The 23,625-nt window shown below is 36.9% G+C and overlaps 1 protein-coding gene across 1 annotated transcript; it reads left to right on the forward strand.

The window, feature by feature from the left end:
- The first annotated feature begins 9,397 nt into the window (after positions 1 to 9,397).
- On the forward strand, positions 9,398 to 22,974 carry LOC132561054 (N-alpha-acetyltransferase 40-like). The gene is made up of 9 exons (XM_060225774.1): positions 9,398 to 9,450; positions 9,659 to 9,703; positions 13,570 to 13,620; positions 14,522 to 14,574; positions 14,761 to 14,856; positions 15,373 to 15,531; positions 17,329 to 17,412; positions 18,253 to 18,330; positions 20,308 to 22,974. Exons 1-9 carry the CDS (start codon positions 9,445 to 9,447, stop codon positions 20,471 to 20,473), a joined length of 738 nt encoding a protein of 245 aa, XP_060081757.1. The 5' UTR covers positions 9,398 to 9,444; the 3' UTR covers positions 20,474 to 22,974.
- The last annotated feature ends 651 nt before the right edge of the window (positions 22,975 to 23,625 follow it).

Consider the following 23,625-nt stretch of genomic DNA (forward strand, 5'->3'; position numbering starts at 1 on the left):
ATCACTAAACAATTCAATGTATCTTGCTGGGAGTGGTCTAAAGTTGACAAATTAGTGAATTTTCATAGTTTTTGTAAATGACTATGTTTATATTATGCTATACTTCACCAAACATCGTTAAATTGTCAGATTTCAGCCAGTCGGACACTCATTTGGCAGCCGAATCCTAAAAATTAGCTCTAAAACCACATGTACATGACATGTACGGGATTGAACTTAACATACAGTGCTAATTGTGAATATTTATTTATTCTTGTTCAGCACAAATTAAAAACTTTCGAAATTGAGGCTGGTAGTTTGTGATTGAAACTATTACTAGTTCAAGTGAGCAAGGCCAAAAATAGACAAGAATGAAAAATGCTTCGCTTTCGTCTTAGATTAAAAGTTCGGATGAGAAAGGTTTTTAAGACTTTGATGAAATAAAATTAAATAAGTTAGTAATCTTAATTGCGGTTTATTCCCTGTTAATTTGGTTGACAATCAGTCATGTCGACGTGACATAACGTGAAGGGTGCAGAACATGTTCTGTTTTATAGCTATGTAGAATGTTAAATGATATATTGCCATGTATAATGATAAAAGAAAAACCATGTTTAGACATTTAACATGGTATATATAATAATACACTTTGTATGGCTATAATTCTGTAGATATTAATATCACACGGTGTTATTTGTAAACGTGTTCAATTATCTGTTGACTTTTACATTGTACACTCATATTATATATCAGTATCATTTTGTCTTCTATACTAAATCTGTAAAATTTATCCTGTGTTCATTACGATGGGGTGATTGCTAACATATGCAATGATTGATTGTGACATTTTTTGTCTAATTTTTACGTAATGTTTATAAACAAAAAAGTTAATTTCACGAAGAGCGATAAATATCACCTTATGTTAGTTTTTTTTTCATTACTGTTAAATTACAAATAGATAAGTTTTTATTTCACGATTCACTGCGTTACCTTATTTAGCAAATCTACAAACCTGATTCCAATTTATCTACTTACACAGTAAATATTACAATAGTGCTCATGGTTACTAAATCAAAACTCTGTTACTGTGCACGTGTTCATTCCATTTTATTTATTTATACAGTATATATTACAAACGCGTGAGCGTGCAGGCGTGCTAATTCCAGTTTATCTATTTACACGGTAAATATTACATGCAGTGTGCGCGTGCTAATTCTTACATAGTGAATATTACAAACATGTGCATGTTTGCGCGCTTTTAATGGGTCCATTTATAATGAAAACCTGTAATCATGTGTTAACAGTAAATCCTTTGTATCTATCAAACAGTAGATATTATTTAAATCTATGAATTTATGTTTTTTAACACCATACACTAACCTGTGGCCGTAAATTGGCGGTAGAGTGGTCATGGTTTTATCCTCGACGTTCTGGTGTTACTAAGGTTCCGGCTGTGCTGTACCCACATGTGTAGTACACTGGACTACAAACTATGTGATCAACTTATTAAATTCACTTGTTAAAGCTACTTTGAAATGCAAACCAAAGTGGTAAAGTATCTGCCAAATACAAATGGGATTAGACGGTCTTGCAACCACCGCGTGGTGTTGATATGCATTGTGTACTGTTATAACAGACCTAAGTGTTAACAACGGTCAGACCGATTGTAAGGGTATTTGTAGCCGGGATCTGATATAACATGTTAATATAATCAGTAATAAACAGTCACAAAAAACAATGACGAAGACAATGGTCTCTCGGACTTGGACACGCTTATTGGTCCGTATTAATACACTACATTATCGCGGGTCTACCTTAGTACACCCAATACACTACAAACGCATCTGGATTTTTTCTCATAGTTACATAAAACTGTTGAACCATTCTTCGTCACCTTTATAGTGTGTATATATATAGATAAGGCCCCCAATGATACCCATCTCTAAAATACTATTATCTACTTCACACGCTGATAACAAGTGCGTTAGCGCTTCTATGTGACTCTACCTACTTGGTACTCACAATAGCATTGAATGCCAATTGATAACTGTTCATTAGTTCTATATGCTGATATCTGTTCAGTAGTTTTTAGAAAAGTTAAGTGATATAAAATAACTCTAATTCATAAAGGGGGAAAATGGTGACTGTACACGTATATTGTAGTTTGTTCCGTGAAGAAAACAACACTCTTAAATGGAATCTCACACCGTCATACCCACTCGTAATCTCACACCGCAACAACCACACGAATCTCACATCGTAATACCCACACGTAATCTCACACCGTCATACCCACACGTAATCTCACACTGTCATACCCACACGTAATCTCACACCGTCATACCACACGTAATCTCACACCGTCATACCCACACGTAATCTCACACTGTCATACCCACACGTAATCTCACACCGTCATACCACACGTAATCTCACACCGTCATACCCACACGTAATCTCACACTGTCATACCCACACGTAATCTCACACCGTCATACCCACACGTAATCTCACACCGCCATACCCACACGTAATCTCACACTGTCATACCCACACGTAATCTCACACCATCATACCCACTCGTAATCTCACACCGCCACATACATGTAATCTCATACCGTCATACCCACACGTAATCTCACACCGCCACATACATGTGATCTCACATCCCACCGCGATCTCAAACCCATACCCACACCTATTCATGAACTCACACTTATTTTCACGACCACCTCCTTGAATTACGTGCGTGAGCAATGAACAACTTCAGTACATGAACGTGTTGTAGGTTGAAAAACACTTTTGATGTGGGACCTTAATGATTGCCAGATCTTCTGCACGTGAAAAGTCTTCCGGTTGCAAGACAGTCTTTCCATCATTCTGTGAGATGATATCAAATTCAATAATGACGGGTTTTGGTTGTTTCCGGTGACGTAGAAGTTGAACAATAGACAACACGACTTTAGAATGACTGTACTTCCATCATAGTTGGGAAAGAAGCGAGAAGATTCTTGACCACAACCCGACCAGACACTCTAATTAAAAGATGAATATATCTTTCCGTGGACGTAATAGCGGGTGATATTTAGGTATATATATTAGATGTAATAAAGTGTTTTGTTTGTTTTGGTCGTATAGTGATAGAATATGATTAAGTAGGGGATATTTCTAATCATGTGTTGTATTTTGGAAGGATGCTGCGAGCATGTGTATCTTGCAACAGACTAACCTCGTTTCACATATCATAGGGTGGTCGGTGGCACAGTGGTAACGCACCCACCTTTCACCAAGCCGCCCCCCCCCCCACGTGTATTCCGCTATCCTCCCAGAGTACAGAGTAAGACCCTTCGCACGCTTTCATCCGGGCCAACAAGAGTGATTAATATAAGCTGGGAAAACTTGTTTAAAAATTGTTATAAAATGAATAAAGTTTATTATTATCACAAATCACACTGAAACTCCTGTTGTCGTATTTATGTGGAATGTTCTTCATACATTGGATCAGCAAATGACTGACATTCAGATTGACCGGTTAATCTGTCTTAGACGATTAGGAGCTTGCAGCTCCTGTTAGTACACGTTGATCAGGCTTAAAGGATTGGGTTATACCTACATCATGGTCAGTTGGTCAGGCTGCTGGTCATACACTTTGGTCGATTACAGCCCCAGAATAACTCCGATCCGCAAGAGATTTCATGAGTGGGATATATTTCAGGATTAAATGAAATAAAAGTCTACAACAGGAATTAATGAGGCAGAATTCTACAATTAGAATCGAGGAAACGCCAGGTCAAAAGTTTACAAGAACTAAGAAGAGACAAGATCAAAAGGAATTAAGGCGACCATCAGATCAAAAGTCAACAACAAGAACTAAGGCGACCACCAGATCAAAGGTCAACAACAAGAACTAAGGCGACCACCAGATCAAAGGTCAACAACAAGAACTAAGGCGACCACCAGATCAAAGGTCAACAACAAGAACTAAGGCGACCACCAGATCAAAGGTCAACAACAAGAACTAAGGCGACCACCAGATCAAAGGTCAACAACAAGAACTAAGGCGACCACCAGATCAAAAGTCAACAACAAGAACTAAGGAGACACCAGATCAGAAGTCAACAACAAGAACTAAGGCGACCACCAGATCAAAAGTCAACAACAAGAACTAAGGCGACCATCAGATCAAAGGTCAACAACAAGAACTAAGGCGACCATCAGATCAAAGGTCAACAACAAGAACTAAGGCGACCATCAGATCAAAAGTCAACAACAAGAACTAAGGCGACCATCAGATCAAAGGTCAACAACAAGAACTAAGGCGACCATCAGATCAAAAGTCAACAACAAGAACTAAGGCGACCATCAGATCAAAGGTCAACAACAAGAACTAAGGCGACCATCAGATCAAAAGTCAACAACAAGAACTAAGGCGACCACCAGATCAAAGGTCAACAACAAGAACTAAGGCGACCACCAGATCAAAGGTCAACAACAAGAACTAAGGCGACCACCAGATCAAAGGTCAACAACAAGAACTAAGGCGACCACCAGATCAAAGGTCAACAACAAGAACTAAGGCGACCACCAGATCAAAGGTCAACAACAAGAACTAAGGCGACCACCAGATCAAAGGTCAACAACAAGAACTAAGGCGACCATCAGATCAAAAGTCAACAACAAGAACTAAGGCGACCATCAGATCAAAGGTCAACAACAAGAACTAAGGCGACCATCAGATCAAAAGTCAACAACAAGAACTAAGGCGACCATCAGATCAAAGGTCAACAACAAGAACTAAGGCGACCATCAGATCAAAAGTCAACAACAAGAACTAAGGCGACCACCAGATCAAAGGTCAACAACAAGAACTAAGGCGACCACCAGATCAAAGGTCAACAACAAGAACTAAGGCGACCACCAGATCAAAGGTCAACAACAAGAACTAAGGCGACCACCAGATCAAAGGTCAACAACAAGAACTAAGGCGACCACCAGATCAAAGGTCAACAACAAGAACTAAGGCGACCACCAGATCAAAAGTCAACAACAAGAACTAAGGAGACACCAGATCAAAAGTCAACAACAAGAACTAAGGCGACCACCAGATCAAAGGTCAACAACAAGAACTAAGGCGACCACCAGATCAAAAGTCATCAACAAGAACTAAGGAGACACTAGATCAGAAGTCAACAACAAGAACTAAGGAGACACTAGATCAGAAGTCAACAACAAGAACTAAGGAGACACCAGATCAAAAGTCAATAACAAGAACTAAGGAGACACCAGATCAGAAGTCAACAACAAGAACTAAGGCAACCACCGACAGAAGTCAACAACGACCACCAGATCAAAAGTCAACAACAAGAACTAAGGAGACACCAGATCAAAAGTCTACAACAAGAACTAAGGCGACCACCAGATCAAAGATCAACAACAAGAACTAAGGCGACCACCAGATCAAAGGTCAACAACAAGAACTAAGGCGACCACCAGATCAAAAGTCAACAACAAGAACTAAGGAGACACCAGATCAAAAGTCAACAACAAGAACTAAGGCGACCACCAGATCAAAGGTCAACAACAAGAACTAAGGCGACCACCAGATCAAAAGTCATCAACAAGAACTAAGGAGACACTAGATCAGAAGTCAACAACAAGAACTAAGGAGACACTAGATCAGAAGTCAACAACAAGAACTAAGGAGACACCAGATCAAAAGTCAATAACAAGAACTAAGGAGACACCAGATCAGAAGTCAACAACAAGAACTAAGGCGACCACCAGATCAAAAGTCAACAACAAGAACTAAGGCGACCACCAGATCAAAAGTCAACAACAAGAACTAAGGCGACCACCAGATCAAAAGTCAACAACAAGAACTAAGGCGACCACCAGATCAAAGGTCAACAACAAGAACTAAGGCGACCACCAGATCAAAGGTCAACAACAAGAACTAAGGCGACCACCAGATCAAAAGTCAACAACAAGAACTAAGGAGACACCAGATCAAAAGTCAACAACAAGAACTAAGGCGACCACCAGATCAAAGGTCAACAACAAGAACTAAGGCGACCACCAGATCAAAAGTCATCAACAAGAACTAAGGAGACACTAGATCAGAAGTCAACAACAAGAACTAAGGAGACACTAGATCAGAAGTCAACAACAAGAACGAAGGAGACACCAGATCAAAAGTCAATAACAAGAACTAAGGAGACACCAGATCAAAAGTCAACAACAAGAACTAAGGCGACACCAGATCAGGAGTCAACAACAAGAACGAAGGAGACACCAGATCAAAAGTCAACAACAAGAACTAAGGAGACACCAGATCAAAAGTCTACAACAAGAACTAAGGAGAGACAAGATCAGAAGTCAACAACAAGAACGAAGGAGACACCAGATCAAAAGTCAACAACAAGAACTAAGGAGACACCAGATCAAAAGTCTACAACAAGAACTAAGGCGACACCAGATCAGAGGTCAACAACAAGAACTAAGGAGACACCAGATCAGAGGTCAACAACAAGAACTAAGGCGACCACCAGATCAAATGTCAACAACAAGAACTAAGGAGACACTAGATCAGAAGTCAACAACAAGAACTAAGGAGACACTAGATCAAAAGTCTACAACAAGAACTAAGGAGACACCAGATCAGAAGTCAACAACAAGAACTAAGGAGACACTAGATCAAAAGTCAACAACAAGAACTAAGGAGACACCAGATCAGAAGTCAACAACAAGAACTAAGGAGACACCAGATCAGAAGTCAACAACACGAATTAAGGAGACACTAGATCAAAAGTCAACAACAAGAACTAAGGAGACACCAGACCAGAAGTCAACAACAAGAACTAAGGAGACACTAGATCAAAAGTCAACAACAAGAACTAAGGAGACACCAGATAAAAAGTCAACAACAAGATCTAAGACGACCACCAGATCAGAAGTCAACAACAAGAACTAAGGAGACACCAGATCAAAAGTCAATAACAAGAACTAAGGAGACACTAGATCAAAAGTCTACAACAAGAACTAAGGAGACACCAGATCAGAAGTCAACAACAAGAACGAAGGAGACACCAGATCAGAAGTCAACAACACGAATTAAGGAGACACTAGATCAAAAGTCAATAACAAGAACTAAGGAGACACCAGATCAGAAGTCAACAACAGGAATGGAGGAGAAAACAACACTATATACTACAACAGGATAAAATGGCGACTTCAAAAGCAAACCTACAACGGGAACTGAGGAAACATCCGTACCAGTTATAATTTCTTGCTGTCCTACTTGCAAGATATTCGAAAAAGTATATAAAAGTAAACTTGTCATACAATGGTTAATAAAAAGAATTAACACATATAAAAGAAATGTTAAAGAAACACTGTTTCCACGTGTTGGCTTGCTGACTGATTAACTTTGCTTCAAATAGTTATCAACAACATATCTTTCCAAACATTCGTGTGGAAAAAACACTCTATACTTAAAGTCTTACAAAATTCAATCAAATTTACCGTGCACACACAGTACATAATTTAATCGCTGCACAGATAAATGTAAGATTTGTTTAGGTGACTATCACTTTTGCAATACTGAAATGTTGTTTTAGTATCCCAAAGTAGCACCCATCTTAGTCTCATGGTGAACCCGCACTATCGCTTATTTAGGGCGATTTTCACCTGGGGCTGAGGATGGAGACTCTAACCACGGATTGATCATTACATATAGAAGTCTTACAGCGGACTTCCAAGAGGATTTACACCTAAGATATCATTAGACAATGCAGTCCTCATCACGGTCAAGATGCTCAACGAGGCCAGGGGTTACAGCAGGCCAATCGCCATAGTAACCTTTGACCGCCAAAAAAAAAAAAAAAACGTTGACGTGGTATGACAGTAAGAACTCGTGAGGAAGCGACACAACATTGGTATTACTGGAGAAACCAGGTTTCCTGTAAAGGAACTCCAAACAAATATATATACTAATGAATTAATTAAAATATTGAAACATAACTAACCTAGAGCCTAATTTAGTTGTAAAAATTAAGATTGCATAAAATTTAATCATATAATTTTTATTTAAATAAATATACATATATTAAGTACATGTATATTCGTTACATGAACTATTAGGAAAATATCAACACACAACATCCCAATGAATTTATTATGAATATTGACTACACAGAGAATTTCATATTTGAAGCAAAAGATATTATTTAAGTTCATTCTTAAACAACTAAAGACTGTTGGAGCATTTCAGGACTTTATTTTTTAGATATTTGTTAATGTTTTCTGCAGAACAAGGTTATTATTTGATGTAGATCTCAAATTATAACGGTACACATCATCACATACACTGTTACTGTTATTAAAGTACTCTGGAGCCATATTATTGATAGCTCTATAAATAAATACACAAGTATGATATATAACTCTAAGTTCTTCGGGTAGAATATCACTTTCCTTAAAAAGTTCCCTAGTTGGTGTTGATACACATTTGATTAATATACCTCGAATGGCTTGTTTTTTCAACTTTGTTCACGTTTAATTTGTTCGTTGGCTAGGCCATTACCCCATACGATAACTGCATTATCGCAGTAAAGTAACAACTCAGAAGACAGTTTTCTTGAATCTTCCTTTACCTGTTCTGTCCAGGTAAAGTGTTCATCTATATTAATACCAAGAACCGTTTTAGGTTGTGTTGATGTATAACCGAACCCATCGACAGCAATGTTAAGGAGTCTCCATTGTAGACTTCTGGAGTGAGGAAATTAACATACTGTTTTCGTTGTTGATTTATAAGCATGTTATTCTTTGAACACAATCTCGTTACATTCTCACGATCATTTTGTAGTTTACAATTAAGATCCGAAAAGTTAGATCCATTTACAAGTTATATCGTCTGTATAAATACCAAAACTTCTAGATAGTAAGCAGTAGAGGGCCTAATATTGAACCTTCTGGTACATTGATTTTATGTATTGTGATTCAGATGAAGCATCACCACATTTAACAAACTGTTATCTATCTTAAATAAAATGTTTTAGCCAATATAAACTGTTAGGGGAAATGTTAAGTATACTTAATCAATGTAATAATATTTCATGGTCTTCTAAGTCGAAGGCCTTTTTCAGACTGAGAAATAAACATCCCTCACACAAAGAATCAAAGAATGATGTGTGATGATAAGATTTAAAGAGTAATGTGAAATGACTGCATTTTCATTTAATTTTATCAGAGACTTAAACATGGATTAGATCGCTGATTTACACAATTATAAACTGTAAAGCAACGAAAACAAAATAAAATCAGTTTGATTTCCGGTCTGATCTGACTTCATAGTGGTGTGTTACCATAAAATCTTACAGTATCAGTAATAGAGTTATCTCCTCACCGGAAGTAGATTTATTGCCGCACACGAGGAATCGCGGGAAACAACAGAAATCAACATCAATAATGGGGGTAACGTATTTTTTTTACAAATAATCGTTAACTTCACGACGCAGACGCACAAATGATTTCATAGCTAAATTTTTGTTTCGAAAGTTATATGAATAAATGTATCGTGGAAGAGTCACCAAGTGGACGAAGTTATCGCGTGCGTATCACTTGAGAAACTTGTCTTGCCGTGTTTATTGAAAAATCTAGTATCTGGATTTTTTTGTTGCAGAGAAAATCAGCCAAAGGAAAAGCAAAGAAACAAAGGAGGAAAGAGGTATAGAAAACTTTGGTTTATGACATCAATTTATTCAATGTACTAGACGTTTTTTGCATTATTACAGCCTACACAACAAGACGTACATAAAAAGAAGTTTAAAGTTATCCAGATGGGGATATACATCGACAATATACAACCACAGACTTATATAAAGTTATACCCAAGTCCATGATACAGTTGTCAACTAAAGCTATATTAAAAATAATAACATTGTACAAGTGACTTAGTCACTAAGCACATATGACATGAATAATGAATAATTAGAATTGCATATTTCAGTTAATTATAAGCAAATTCACAATTCTCTGACAATATTCAATATCAACTCCACAATTACAAACAGTTACATTATACTAATTGGAATACTTAGGTTGAACTCTATCGCTATTGTGATTTTCATCTTCATATGAAGAGAAGTTACACTCTTCCATAAAGACATGAAATTACTAGTAAATGTGACTGATCTATACAAAAAATTTGGCACAAAAAACTCCCTTTGCCACCGCTAACAGAAATAGTTTAAAAAAACCATACATTTGTACAAGGTGTAGCTATTTATATAACTTAAGAGTGTTCAAAAACAAAAAGTTTTATGAAAAATCATCTTGACAAAGATGTCTGATGATAACTGGAGTGACATTGAACAATGAACTTTCCCCTCTCCAAAACCACTTATAGAGTAAACTAGTGTCTTCTGTAGGAGTGTAACTATTAATTTTGACTGCCCGAAATACCACATAGGTAGCATTTAATGCCAAAATCACCAAATATTTTTGAAAGAATGATATCATGTTCAAGCTAATTCTGTATCACATTTAGATAATCATTTGTCATAGAGATGGTCGATTCGTTGACAACCAATATCTTGCATCATGCACATGTACAATTTAAAGGTATGGAGATGTAAATGTATAGTGAAGAGCTTTGAATACAAGATGAGTGATATAGGCCCATTGGGTCTCTTTGTTCTATTAATCTAATTAGTAAATGCCATTGACACTTGTTTTACGTGTATCTACACATTTTGCTAACAACCACAGTTTTCATATACACATTTTTGGAAATGTTTTTTTATATTTGTCATTACAACATCATGATTGACAGCTGTTTTCAAAATGTGCGTGAAGCTGGACACAAGACTGTACAATACTATTTTCTTACAAGTCTTGGAATGAATTTAGTATAATTTACTCTTTATTCTAAACTTGTTTTTGCTTTAAAATGTGATTAATTAATTCAACAATGATATAATTATTTTGGTTTTGACAGTAAGTTCGGCACACTTTAAATATCATCAGTAGAGTCGTGTCGAAAAATATATATAGGCCTAGTAAAAGTAGGATAATATAGCTATTTACCAAATGACGATGCCTACACTTTCACAAAAAGTAGTTTATTTGTGATCAATTTTAAGATACATTGTCTTTAAATTTCACGTAACCCAAATGCAGCCCTGATTTAGCCTTTTTATTGGGAGTGATTTTACAATGCTGCTACCTGCTGCCATGGTGCTTATTGAATTTGGTAATTTCAAGGCTGGGTCTAAAACATGCACCTGTAGTTAAAGAAATCACCACCTCCCCTACTAAAGTTTACACATTTAATTGGTAATTTCAAGACTAGGTCTAAAACATGCACCTGTAGTTAAAGAAATCACCACCTCCCCTACTAAAGTTTACACATTTAATTGGCAATTTCAAGACTAGGTCTAAAACATGCACCTGTAGTTAAAGAAATCACCACCTCCCCTACTAAAGTTTACACATTTAATTGGTAATTTCAAGACTAGGTCTAAAACATGCACCTGTAGTTAAAGAAATCACCACCTCCCCTACTAAAGTTTACACATTTAATTGGCAATTTCAAGACTAGTCTAAAACATGCACCTGTAGGTCTAAAACATGCACCTGTAGCACCTGTAGTTAAAGAAATCACCACCTCCCCTACTAAAGTTTACACATTTACAACATTTAAAACAATTGGCAATTTCAAGACTAGGTCTAAAACATGCACCTGTAGTTAAAGAAATCACCACCTCCCCTACTAAAGTTTACACATTTAATTGGCAATTTCAAGACTAGGTCTAAAACATGCACCTGTAGTTAAAGAAATCACCACCTCCCCTACTAAAGTTTACACATTTAATTGGCAATTTCAAGACTAGGTCTAAAACATGCACCTGTAGTTAAAGAAATCACCACCTCCCCTACTAAAGTTTACACATTTAATTGGCAATTTCTAAAACATGCACCTGTAGTTAAAGAAATCACCACCTCCCCTACTAAAGTTTACACATTTAATTGGCAATTTCAAGGCTGGGTCTAAAACATGCACCTGTAGTTAAAGAAATCACCACCTCCCCTACTAAAGTTTACACATTTAATTGGCAATTTCAAGACTAGGTCTAAAACATGCACCTGTAGTTAAAGAAATCACCACCTCCCCTACTAAAGTTTACACATTTAATTGGCAATTTCAACCTGTAGTTAAAGAAATCACCACCTCCCCTACTAAAGTTTTCACATTTTTTTTGAAATGTGATGACTGGGTCTAAAACATGCACCTGTAGTTAAAGAAATCACCACCTCCCCTACTAAAGTTTACACATTTAATTGGCAATTTCAAGACTGGGTCTAAAACATGCACCTGTAGTTAAAGAAATCACCACCTCCCCTACTAAAGTTTACACATTTAATTGGCAATTTCAAGCACCTAGGTCTAAAACATGCACCTGTAGTTAAAGAAATCACCACCTCCCCTACTAAAGTTTACACATTTAATTGGCAATTTCAAGACTAGGTCTAAAACATGCACCTGTAGTTAAAGAAATCACCACCTCCCCTACTAAAGTTTACACATTTAATTGGCAATTTCACTAAAGTTTACACATTTAATTGGCAATTTCAAGACTAGGTCTAAAACATGCACCTGTAGTTAAAGAAATCACCACCTCCCCTACTAAAGTTTACACATTTAATTGGCAATTTCAAGGCTGGGTCTAAAACATGCACCTGTAGTTAAAGAAATCACCACCTCCCCTAATTGGCAATTTCAAGACTAGGTCTAAAACATGCACCTGTAGTTAAAGAAATCACCACCTCCCCTACTAAAGTTTACACATTTAATTGGCAGTTTCAAGACTAGGTCTAAAACATGCACCTGTAGTTAAAGAAATCACCACCTCCCCTAAAGTTTACACATTTAATTGGCAATTTCAAGACTGGGTCTAAAACATGCACCTGTAGTTAAAGAAATCACCACCTCCCCTACTATAGTTGATACATTTAATTGGATCATATTGGAAATGGTAATGATATAACATCTATCTAAGATATAAACTCTCATTGATGGAACAACTTAAAATTCTGTTTCCTTTCTTATTAGGTGATGGTGCTGTTCTTGAATAAAGCACTGTCCATGATTGAGGTCCCAAAGACACTTTCATAAATGAATGAAGACTTACAGCCATATGGCAATAACTCTTCATTTCAAGTAGCTTTTTTGTGTAGTTGAAAAAATAAACAGTCAGCTGTTGAACAAACTATGATGTTAGTTATCGACTTGAAAATAGCCTTTTGCACAAAGTATCTCATTAACCCAAAACAGATTTGATTCATATTCTCACACTATAGCATTATACCATCAAGGTTTACTACACCTTATTAGATTTTGGTGTCATTGATCAAAAGTTTAAAGGTCAAGGGTCATCTTTGAACACTTTGTAAATAAAAACCTTCTGTACAAGATATGTAACAAATAATAACATGATGATAATGACTTTTTACTCTGTACTGGTCTGGATGCATGTGTAATATTTGCCAAGGATAACTGTTAGAGTGTCAATATTTTTCTTTTATTTCCAGGAAAGTGCTAAATATGCTGTGTCCTTTGCCAAAGTGGAGGCAGCAAACAAGGTATTTTTCACTCAATATTATTAGTGTTATTGCATGAGTATGTAACCCTGCAATATACCACTCGGGTAGCGATAACTTCTCTTTAGCAGGATCAGTTGAGCATCAGAATAGAATGCCAGAGGTCCCAGGTTTGAATCCGAGCGGAGACGTTGAAATAAAAAGTGACTTCTGTTACGTTGGTGCCCATGTAGGGACTCTTGAATAATACTTAGCATTGTCCCACAGACATCGCTGTAACCTTTGGAAACTCTAGTTATTTCCTGGAGTACATTTTAACAATGAAAGTTCATCATTGCCATTTCTCCAGAAGAACTGCCCAAACTGGTAAGAAAAGTAAAATGGTCAAAAGGCAGCCATCTTGGATTTGACAGTTAAAGTTATCATTATTTCTGAAAAGAAATTTTCAAATTCCATAAATGACCTTGAAATAACTTCTTGTTATTCTTGCTATGACTATCTTTCAAGAAGTACAGGATAGATTTTCTTGAATTTTATGTGAAGGTTCCCCTTGGTCACTAGTTTTGTCCATCTGATTTTGGCACTGATGAGAAAACAAAAGGGTTGACAGGCAGCAATCTTGAATTTTGAAAGTGAGAATTTGTAACTGCTATCTCTTGTTGAGTACTGTATGGACCTGTCACAGAATTTACATGTAGTTTCCCTTTTGTCACTAGTGATGCCCTTTTGATTTTTGGACTGGTCAGAAAAACAATGTGGATGAGAGGAAACCATCTCTGATTTGACAATTAAAGATTATTATACCAATTCTGAAGAAATTTTCAAATTTCATATGATTAAGAGCAAGAGCAGAGGAAAGAACGTAGCAAAAAAGGGGAAATAATCCAACTTTTAAAGAACAAAGAATAATATCTTTGATTTGAGATATGTTTTTGTTTTTCAGATTAAAGATCCAATGGATTTGGTTGCACCATTTAGAAAATATGAAAGAAATGGGTAATGTTGTTTTCATTTTTTCCGCTTAATGCTTTTTTAAATGAAATGGTTTAATATATCATTTATACTTGTCGTGTAGCATCTGCCCTGTCAGTCTTTCTGTCTGGTTTGATTTTAAGTTTTGGTCTGATCACTGTGTAGACACAGCTGTTGCTGACATAAATGCTTGTGTTTTTCTTCTCATAGGATTAGTCTGAAGATAGAATTTTTTCGAGCGGAGGACCTGACCCAAGAAATGACAGACTGGGTATTTGATCTTACGAAGAAAAACATGCAAAAGTTGTAAGTTTTAGAAAGTATATCACAAAGAAGGATGTAGATTTAATGATTTAGTGTTAAATGTATTATCATTGTGTGTAAAAATAGAAATCCCTATTAACTGGGATATGCAGTAATAAGATTGTGTGTATAAAAATAAAAGGGCAATGAAGTTACATATATGGTTTAACTTATGGGTTGATTCTAAATCACTTATTCCTAGAATGTTAGCTTTCTATTGTCATTCTTGTGTCATGAAACTGCCATGGACATTTGTGATATTCACTGTCTTTCCATTTATTTCTGATGGTTTTATCTAAGTATTCAGTATTATTTCTATTTGTAGGAAGGGTAACATCACCTTTTAAAAATCTTTACTCGTTGCTTTCTTTCAAAACTTTTCAATAAATTGTATGATTGTTTACTCTTTAGAAAAATGGCCTTGTATAGATAAGAAATCTGAAAGTCAAATAGTGAAAATATTCTCAAAAGGATGTCATTTATGGTCAAATGATACAAGAGGTCTATATTTCCCCACAGATATGAGGAAAGCGACTGGGGCTGGAAAGATAAGGACAAGCTGGAAGAGATGACAGAGGAAAAAGCACTTTATCTCATCGCCATGGACAAAGACTCCAAACCAGTAGCATTTACACACTTTAGATTTGATATGGAATGGGATGAGGAATTAGTTTACTGGTATATTTGTTACTTTTTAGGCACTTTAACTGATAGTTTGGATGGCATGGGTAAGGAATGACTTTCCAATGACTTGACCTCAAAACCTGTTTGCCATAGACAGATTAAATTCAGATGTTTTATTCCTGAGCTCACTCTACAGATTTTTAGCTCACTGATTGATGTGACATTCAGCACAAGTTCCGATTCCATATATTTTTTATGGAGAAAAAAAATCAAAACAATATATATGTATGTTCTCATAGATATTGTATGCCTTACTTATATAATTCACAATGTAAACAAACATGCAATATCTAATCTGTGGGAATTCCATGTAGATCTAGCTAGATTGATTTACAAAAGTTAGCTGTGCCATGATTGAGTAACAACAGGTTTGCTTTCTATTACCCAAACAGTGTAAAATATTTGTTTATGTTTTAAAATAAGAAATGAGCCAAACAAAGCAAACAGCATTCTAACCCTAGCTGACCTTATAAATGAATAGCATACAGACCTGGGTATTTACCCAATATTTTGTGTGAAATCTATTATCTAGTTACCGACCAAGTTCCCGATTCCCCACTAATCTATATTTAGACAATCTAACTTTATATTTGTAGGTGGTACCGACCTTAGGATAGATATTTTGTTGCTGAAAATAGCTTTAAAAGTTATAAGAATGAGTTCTTAATAGGAGAAATTGAAAAAAAAAAAACAGACAGAAATTTTCAAACTTGTGGAGAATATCTCTTTAAGAGTAATTTTACTAATTATACAATTATCAGAACTTATAGTGTGAAAGGCTTCTTCAATTTAAAATTATAAATCCCGCTTCTCCCAGTAGCATTTTGCAATGACTGCGATGAGCTGGACACTTGCTGATCGCACTCAATATTTTATCAGATGGCTGTTCCAATTGCCCTTCATCCATGGTCAAGTGGTTTTGGAGTCAGTCAGTCTGTCCTTAAACAATTATTATTATCGCTTTTTCTTAAAAAGTACTAGATGAATCATTTTCAATTATCATTTAGTTTTCCCATGGTCCGTAGTTGTGCATGGGCCCATTTTAGGACGAATCTGAAAAAGAAAATGTCCAATAATTTGCATTTTGGATTGTGACTGGAGTAACTTGTTATTGGATCTATAACTATTATAGGGTCTATCTCCTTCAGTTTCCATAATGTAGTTCTTTTCATGGTCCCTAGCTGTGCATTGTCTGATTTTGAGCTTGAGCAGAAAAATACAAAATGACTGACTATGACAGTGGACTTGTTATCTCAATTTATCAGGATTACTGGATGTTTTTTTCCCTTAAATTTCATTTAAAAGTTCCCCCTGGTCCCTAGATGCACCCGTTGGTTTTGGAACTGATCAGAAAAATAAAAATGATTGGCAAGTGGCCAACTGGTATTTTGATAATGACAGTTTGTTACCACTATTTTCTGAGATACACTGATTTTGGAATTAATCAGATCATCAAAATAACTGACAGGTGATCATCTTTGCGATTGGAGATTATTGTCACTATTTTCTTACAAGGATTTAAAAAATTTAATTGGTTGAAAACAAGAACTAAGGAAAGAATAGAAAAGAAGGGAAAAGATTATACATTTAAAAAATTAACAAAGACAAAACAACGGTGGGCATCAAGATTCCCTCTTCAGATCTCTTGTAATGTATATTTAAAATTCCGATATTTAATGCTTCAGATCCAAGGGAGATAACTCAATATGAGTTGTAGTGACTATTTCTGAAGTAAACAATATGTCTTAATGTTCCTGGCTAGGACCAATTTTCTACATAATTCTGTTGCAGCTATGAACTCCAAGTAATTGATGAATACAGAAGGAAAGGTGTTGGAAAGTTTTTGATGCAGATATTGGAATTATTGGCATATAAGTAAGTACAAGTTGTAAGTGTAATATTTGATTGAATTAGTTTTAATGGTGTTATGTTTTACCTTTAATTAGTAACAAGTAATGTACTGTATCAAATAAATCGCTGTTTATGGGACAAATGTCACGCTTGACCTTTTTGCTGAAATAAATGTCTTGTAAATAAGATATATCCCTAACCCCTTGACAGACTACATATTCACTGCATTGTATGATTACATAGGGTTCCACACCTGGTTGAATTTTGATGATCAATGGTTAAAGGACAGACCAAATCTCTTGATATAAACTTTTATACTTCTAAATTTGGTGGTCTGAGTCAAAAAGTTAAAAGTAAACTCTTCATCTCTTTTGAAGCTCAAGGGGAATTCTATAGGTATTTACACCACTTGATTGTGGAGGGCTGGGCTATAGGGCTTTATCTGTAAAAGGCCATGCTTTTGGGTTTTTACACCTTTTTCATCCTCAATAAAATACAACACTTTCCTGTGAATAATATCTGCATTTCTCTAAGAGTCAATATGTATCCTGTAACATTAAGGAGTTGCTGCTTTGTTGCTGTGTGTGCCTTTCCTAAGTCATTTGAAATAATAAATTGCTTTTGACTATTAAGAGGACTGGTAGGTTTTGCAACAGCTAGGTATTTGTACCATTGCTTATGTTCCCTAGTTGATTTCCAATTAAAATATGAATGTTTTTAAATGAATTCCTCAAATTAAATTGCTTGTAAAACCATATGCTTGAAAAAGCAGAACTTACCAGTTTCCATCAATTTGGAATGAATTTCTAAGCATTGAATGATGACTTTGACCACACCTGTTCTTTCCTTGTTGTCTTTTTCCAGGACTGAGATGATAAAAGTTATGCTAACCACCTTTAAGAGCAATAAGATGGGAGAAACGTTCTTTATGAAAGCTATGAAGTAAGTCCTGTTCACATGAGATTTAAAAGTAATCCTACTCAGTATTAATGTTAATCTAACCCAAAGAGCTAAGCATATTATTCATCTTTCTTTACTTGAAGACTTTCGGCACATATAAGGTTTTTTTTATTTATCTGAAATCTTCCCTGGCTAAGGGGAAATCATTATCTTAGATCATCCCTGGCTGAGGTAAATCATTAACCTCGATAATCCCTGGCTGAGGGAAATCATTATCTGAGATCAACCCTGGCTGAGGGAAATCATTATCTGAGATCATCCCTGGCTGAGGTAAATCATTATCTGAGATCATCCCTGGCTAAGGGGAAATCATTATCTTAGATCATCCCTGGCTGAGGTAAATCATTAACCTCGATAATCCCTGGCTGAGGGAAATCATTATCTGAGATCATCCCTGGCTAAGGGGAAATCATTATCTTAGATCATCCCTGGCTGAGGTAAATCATTAACCTCGATAATCCCTGGCTGAGGGAAATCATTATCTGAGATCATCCCTGGCTAAGGGGAAATCATTATCTTAGATCATCCCTGGCTGAGGTAAATCATTAACCTCGATAATCCCTGGCTGAGGGAAATCATTATCTGAGATCAACCCTGGCTGAGGGAAATCATTATCTGAGATCATCCCTGGCTGAGGGAAATCATTATCTGAGATCATCCCTGGCTAAGGGGAAATCATTATCTGAGATCATCCCTGGCTGAGGGAAATCATTATCTGAGATCAACCCTGGCTGAGGGAAATCATTATCTGAGATCAACCCTGGCTGAGGGAAATCATTATCTGAGATCAGCCCTGGCTGAGGGAAATCATTATTCTAGATCATCCCTGGCTGAGGTAAATCATTATCTGAGATCATCCCTGGCTGAGGGAAATCATTATTCTAGATCATCCCTGGCTGAGGGAAATCATTATTCTAGATCATCCCTGGCTGGGGGAAATCATTATCTTAGATCATCCCTGGCTGAGGTAAATCATTAACCTCGATAATCCCTGGCTGAGGGAAATCATTATCTGAGATCAACCCTGGCTAAGGGGAAATCATTATCTTAGATCATCCCTGGCTGAGGGAAATCATTATCTGAGATCAACCCTGGCTGAGGGAAATCATTATCCTAGATCATCCCTGGCTGAGGGAAATCATTATCTGAGATCATCCCTGGCTGAGGGAAATCATTATCCTAGATCATCCCTGGCTGAGGGAAATCATTATCTGAGATCAGCCCTGGCTAAGGGGAAATCATTATCTTAGATCATCCCTGGCTGAGGTAAATCATTAACCTCGATAATCCCTGGCTGAGGGAAATCATTATCTGAGATCATCCCTGGCTAAGGGGAAATCATTATCTTAGATCATCCCTGGCTGAGGGAAATCATTATCTGAGATCAGCCCTGGCTAAGGGGAAATCATTATCTTAGATCATCCCTGGCTGAGGTAAATCATTAACCTCGATAATCCCTGGCTGAGGGAAATCATTATCTGAGATCAACCCTGGCTGAGGGAAATCATTATCTGAGATCAACCCTGGCTGAGGGAAATCATTATCTGAGATCAACCCTGGTTGAGGGAAATCATTATCCTAGATCATCCCTGGCTGAGGGAAATCATTATCTGTGATCATCCCTGGCTGAGGGAAATCATTATTCTAGATCATCCCTGGCTGAGGGAAATCATTATCCTAGATCATCCCTGGCTGAGGGAAATTATTATTCTAGATCATCCCTGGCTGGGGGAAATCATTATCTGAGATCATCCCTGGCTGAAGGAAATCATTATCCTAGATCAACCCTAGCTGATGGGGTTTTTTTATTTGAATTTTTGATGAATGAAAGATGGGTCCACCTGCTAAAAATGGAGGGGGTGTCCCTGTGGGTGAAGAGGTTAGGACTTTGTAGGGAAATGGATAGTTCTAAGTTTCTTATGTATAGCTGTAATACAACCAGTTTGCCTTTGCTTTTAGGTACACAATAGATGATACATCACCAGAAGACCCACTATGGGAAGAGAGAGAATACAAATACCAAATACTCAGTAAAGAAATTAGGCCAGGGTCTAGGCCAAAACCCTGCTGTAAAAGTAAGGGGGAATGTATGCAGACTTCACCAGTAAAAGCAGCATCAGCCTAGCCTTAAAGTATCAACATAGCCACATATCATCCCAAATCACCACCTGGAAACAACACGGAAAAGTGGTCTGGTTTTGACTGCCTATGATCTGTGGAAACAATCTCCAAATTATTGGAAGCAATTAATTACTGGCTTCAAAACCAGATGGTTTTTATTATCAGTTAAATTATTGGCTAGATAAATGGTACATTCACAGAACCAAATACAGGTAGAGGGAAAAGTTGTTAACATACAAACTATAAACAGTGGGGAGGATGTAACAATCCTGGTGTAGGACATAAACGCTGTTATCACTGGGGAGGATGTGACAATCCTGGTGTAGGACATAAACGCTGTTATCACTGGGGAGGATGTAACAATCCTGGTGTAGGACATAAACACTGTTATCACTGGGGAGGATGTAACAATCCTAGTGTAGGACATAAACGCTGTTATCACTGGGGAGGATGTGACAATCCTGGTGTAGGACATAAACGCTGTTATCACTGGGGAGGATGTAACAATCCTGGTGTAGGACATAAAAACTGTTATCACTGGGGAGGATGTGACAATCCTGGTGTAGGACATAAACGCTGTTATCACTGGGGAGGATGTAACAATCCTGATGTAGGACATAAAAACTGTTATCACTGGGGAGGATGTAACAATCCTGGTGTAGGACATAAAAACTGTTATCACTGGGGAGGATGTAACAATCCTGGTGTAGGACATAAAAACTGTTATCACTGGGGAGGATGTAACAATCCTAGTGTAGGACATAAAAACTGTTATCACTGGGGAGGATGTAACAATCCTGGTGTAGGACATAAAAACTGTTATCACTGGGGAGGATGTAACAATCCTGGTGTAGGACATAAAAACTGTTATCACTGGGGAGGATGTAACAATCCTGGTGTAGGACATAAAAACTGTTATCACTGGGGAGGATGTAACAATCCTGGTGTAGGACATAAACGCTGTTATCACTGGGGAGGATGTAACAATCCTGGTGTAGGACATAAAAACTGTTATCACTGGGGAGGATGTAACAATCCTGGTGTAGGACATAAACGCTGTTATCACTGGGGAGGATGTAACAATCCTGGTGTAGGACATAAACGCTGTTATCACTGGGGAGGATGTAACAATCCTGGTGTAGGACATAAAAACTGTTATCACTGGGGAGGATGTAACAATGCTGGTGTAGGACATAAACGCTGTTATCACGGGGGAGGATGTAACAATCCTGGTGTAGGACATAAAAACTGTTATCACTGGGGAGGATGTAACAATCCTGGTGTAGGACATAAACGCTGTTATCACTGGGGAGGATGTAACAATCCTGGTGTAGGACATAAATGCTGTTATCACTGGGGAGGATGTAACAATCCTGGTGTAGGACATAAATGCTGTTATCACTGGGGAGGATGTAACAATCCTGGTGTAGGACATAAAAACTGTTATCACTGGGGAGGATGTAACAATCCTGGTGTAGGACATAAACGCTGTTATCACTGGGGGGGATGTAACAATCCTGGTGTAGGACATAAAAACTGTTATCACTGGGGAGGATGTAACAATCCTGGTGTAGGACATAAAAACTGTTATCACTGGGGAGGATGTAACAATCCTGGTGTAGGACATAAAAACTGTTATCACTGGGGAGGATGTAACAATCCTGGTGTGTGATTATAAGATTTGAAGAGTTCCCTAAAATCTGTGGCTATTATACAAATTCCTTAATTGTTTGTAATGTTTAATCAAGATGAATCAGGATTCATATTGAGTAATGCAGTACTTCAAATGTACATTCTCCATCAAGTTCCTAGACTGATCCCGATTCTTGTTAGTCCTTAGCTCCAATTTAATCTGGGTCCAAATGTTAAGTCAAAAAAGGATCACTGTGCTATTCTGTTGCCTTCAGCAGCCTGTAAATTGTGTCATGGACAATCTGAATCTTTATGATTAGTGGATGGAAGGAATAGCTGACAGTAGTATGACAGGAAATGAATCTTGTGTAGATTTGTGTGGGAGAAGTAAACTTATTTTTCAGTAGTTGTGTATATAGGATGCTTTCAAACCAACATAAAATAATGGATACCAACAAATTGAGTTCTGTAAATCAACTGAATACATTTCTAGTGTAAATCATGAAAACATATTAGAAAGTCTGTTTATTTGTGTCTTGAAACTGGTACATGTAAATGGACACAGCTGTCTGATACTGTCTTATTTAGGCAGTGTTTTATTAAGCTTTGTTCAAGATGGTGTTTTGAGCGATTCAATAACTTCGTGTTATATGAAATGGACGTGTGAAAACGTGTGAATCAGAGATCTTTAAAACAAAATACACAACCAGATAGATCTAACGGGTAAAGTCTAGGGGAGGAGTTCATTACCAAGTAATGAGTGTTTTCCATTGTATATTTACATTTTATACAAATTTGCAAAACTTCCGTATACATTTCATAGTATGTGAAAGTATACTGATATTTACATTTTTAGTAAAGGTGTCAAAAACATTTTTGTTTTGTTTTTGTTTATGTACCCACCACTCTATAAGGAGGGATTCAGATGGTGCTACCCATGTCCATCTCCTCCCATCCTAAATCATGGCTTCATGTATTTCACTAGTGATTTTAATAGGATAAAAGTCGGTTACAGCGATACCTCAGCTAAAAGGTTCTATAGAGTTACTTTCTGCTCCACCATCTGATGTGTAGAGCTGAAGAAACCTGCTTTTTAGCCAACCATCATCAGTCAATGAACGATTAGTGTTTGCAGGTTCCCTTTAGTTGTGCCTGTTTGATTTTGGGATTATTTGGAAAAACTAAACAGCAGGCAGATGCCATCTTTGATTTTGACAAAGTTTGTTATTGCTACAATGACTTCTTGAGAAGTCTTTTTTTAACGTTAATATCCAAGATAGGCCACAACAACAAACCTAGCTGTCTTGATGGTGACCAGAGATAATCAATAGATAGTAAGCCAGTGTCCATACATGCATACCATCAAAACTGTCATTCTATGCTATGTTATTTCGAATGGGAAATCATGCTGTGCTCAAAAATGCAATTATCATGACACCAGGTTCCCATCTATATTCCCCTTTTAGTGGGAGGTAAATTTTGATATAGTTTATGTACAGGTGGGACGTTTTCTTTTTTGAGCAT

This window comes from Ylistrum balloti, unplaced genomic scaffold (assembly GCF_031769215.1).
Source record: "Ylistrum balloti isolate Yb309-2 unplaced genomic scaffold, AGI_CSIRO_Ybal_v1 Utg371144, whole genome shotgun sequence".
Lineage (NCBI taxonomy): Eukaryota > Metazoa > Mollusca > Bivalvia > Pectinida > Pectinidae > Ylistrum > Ylistrum balloti.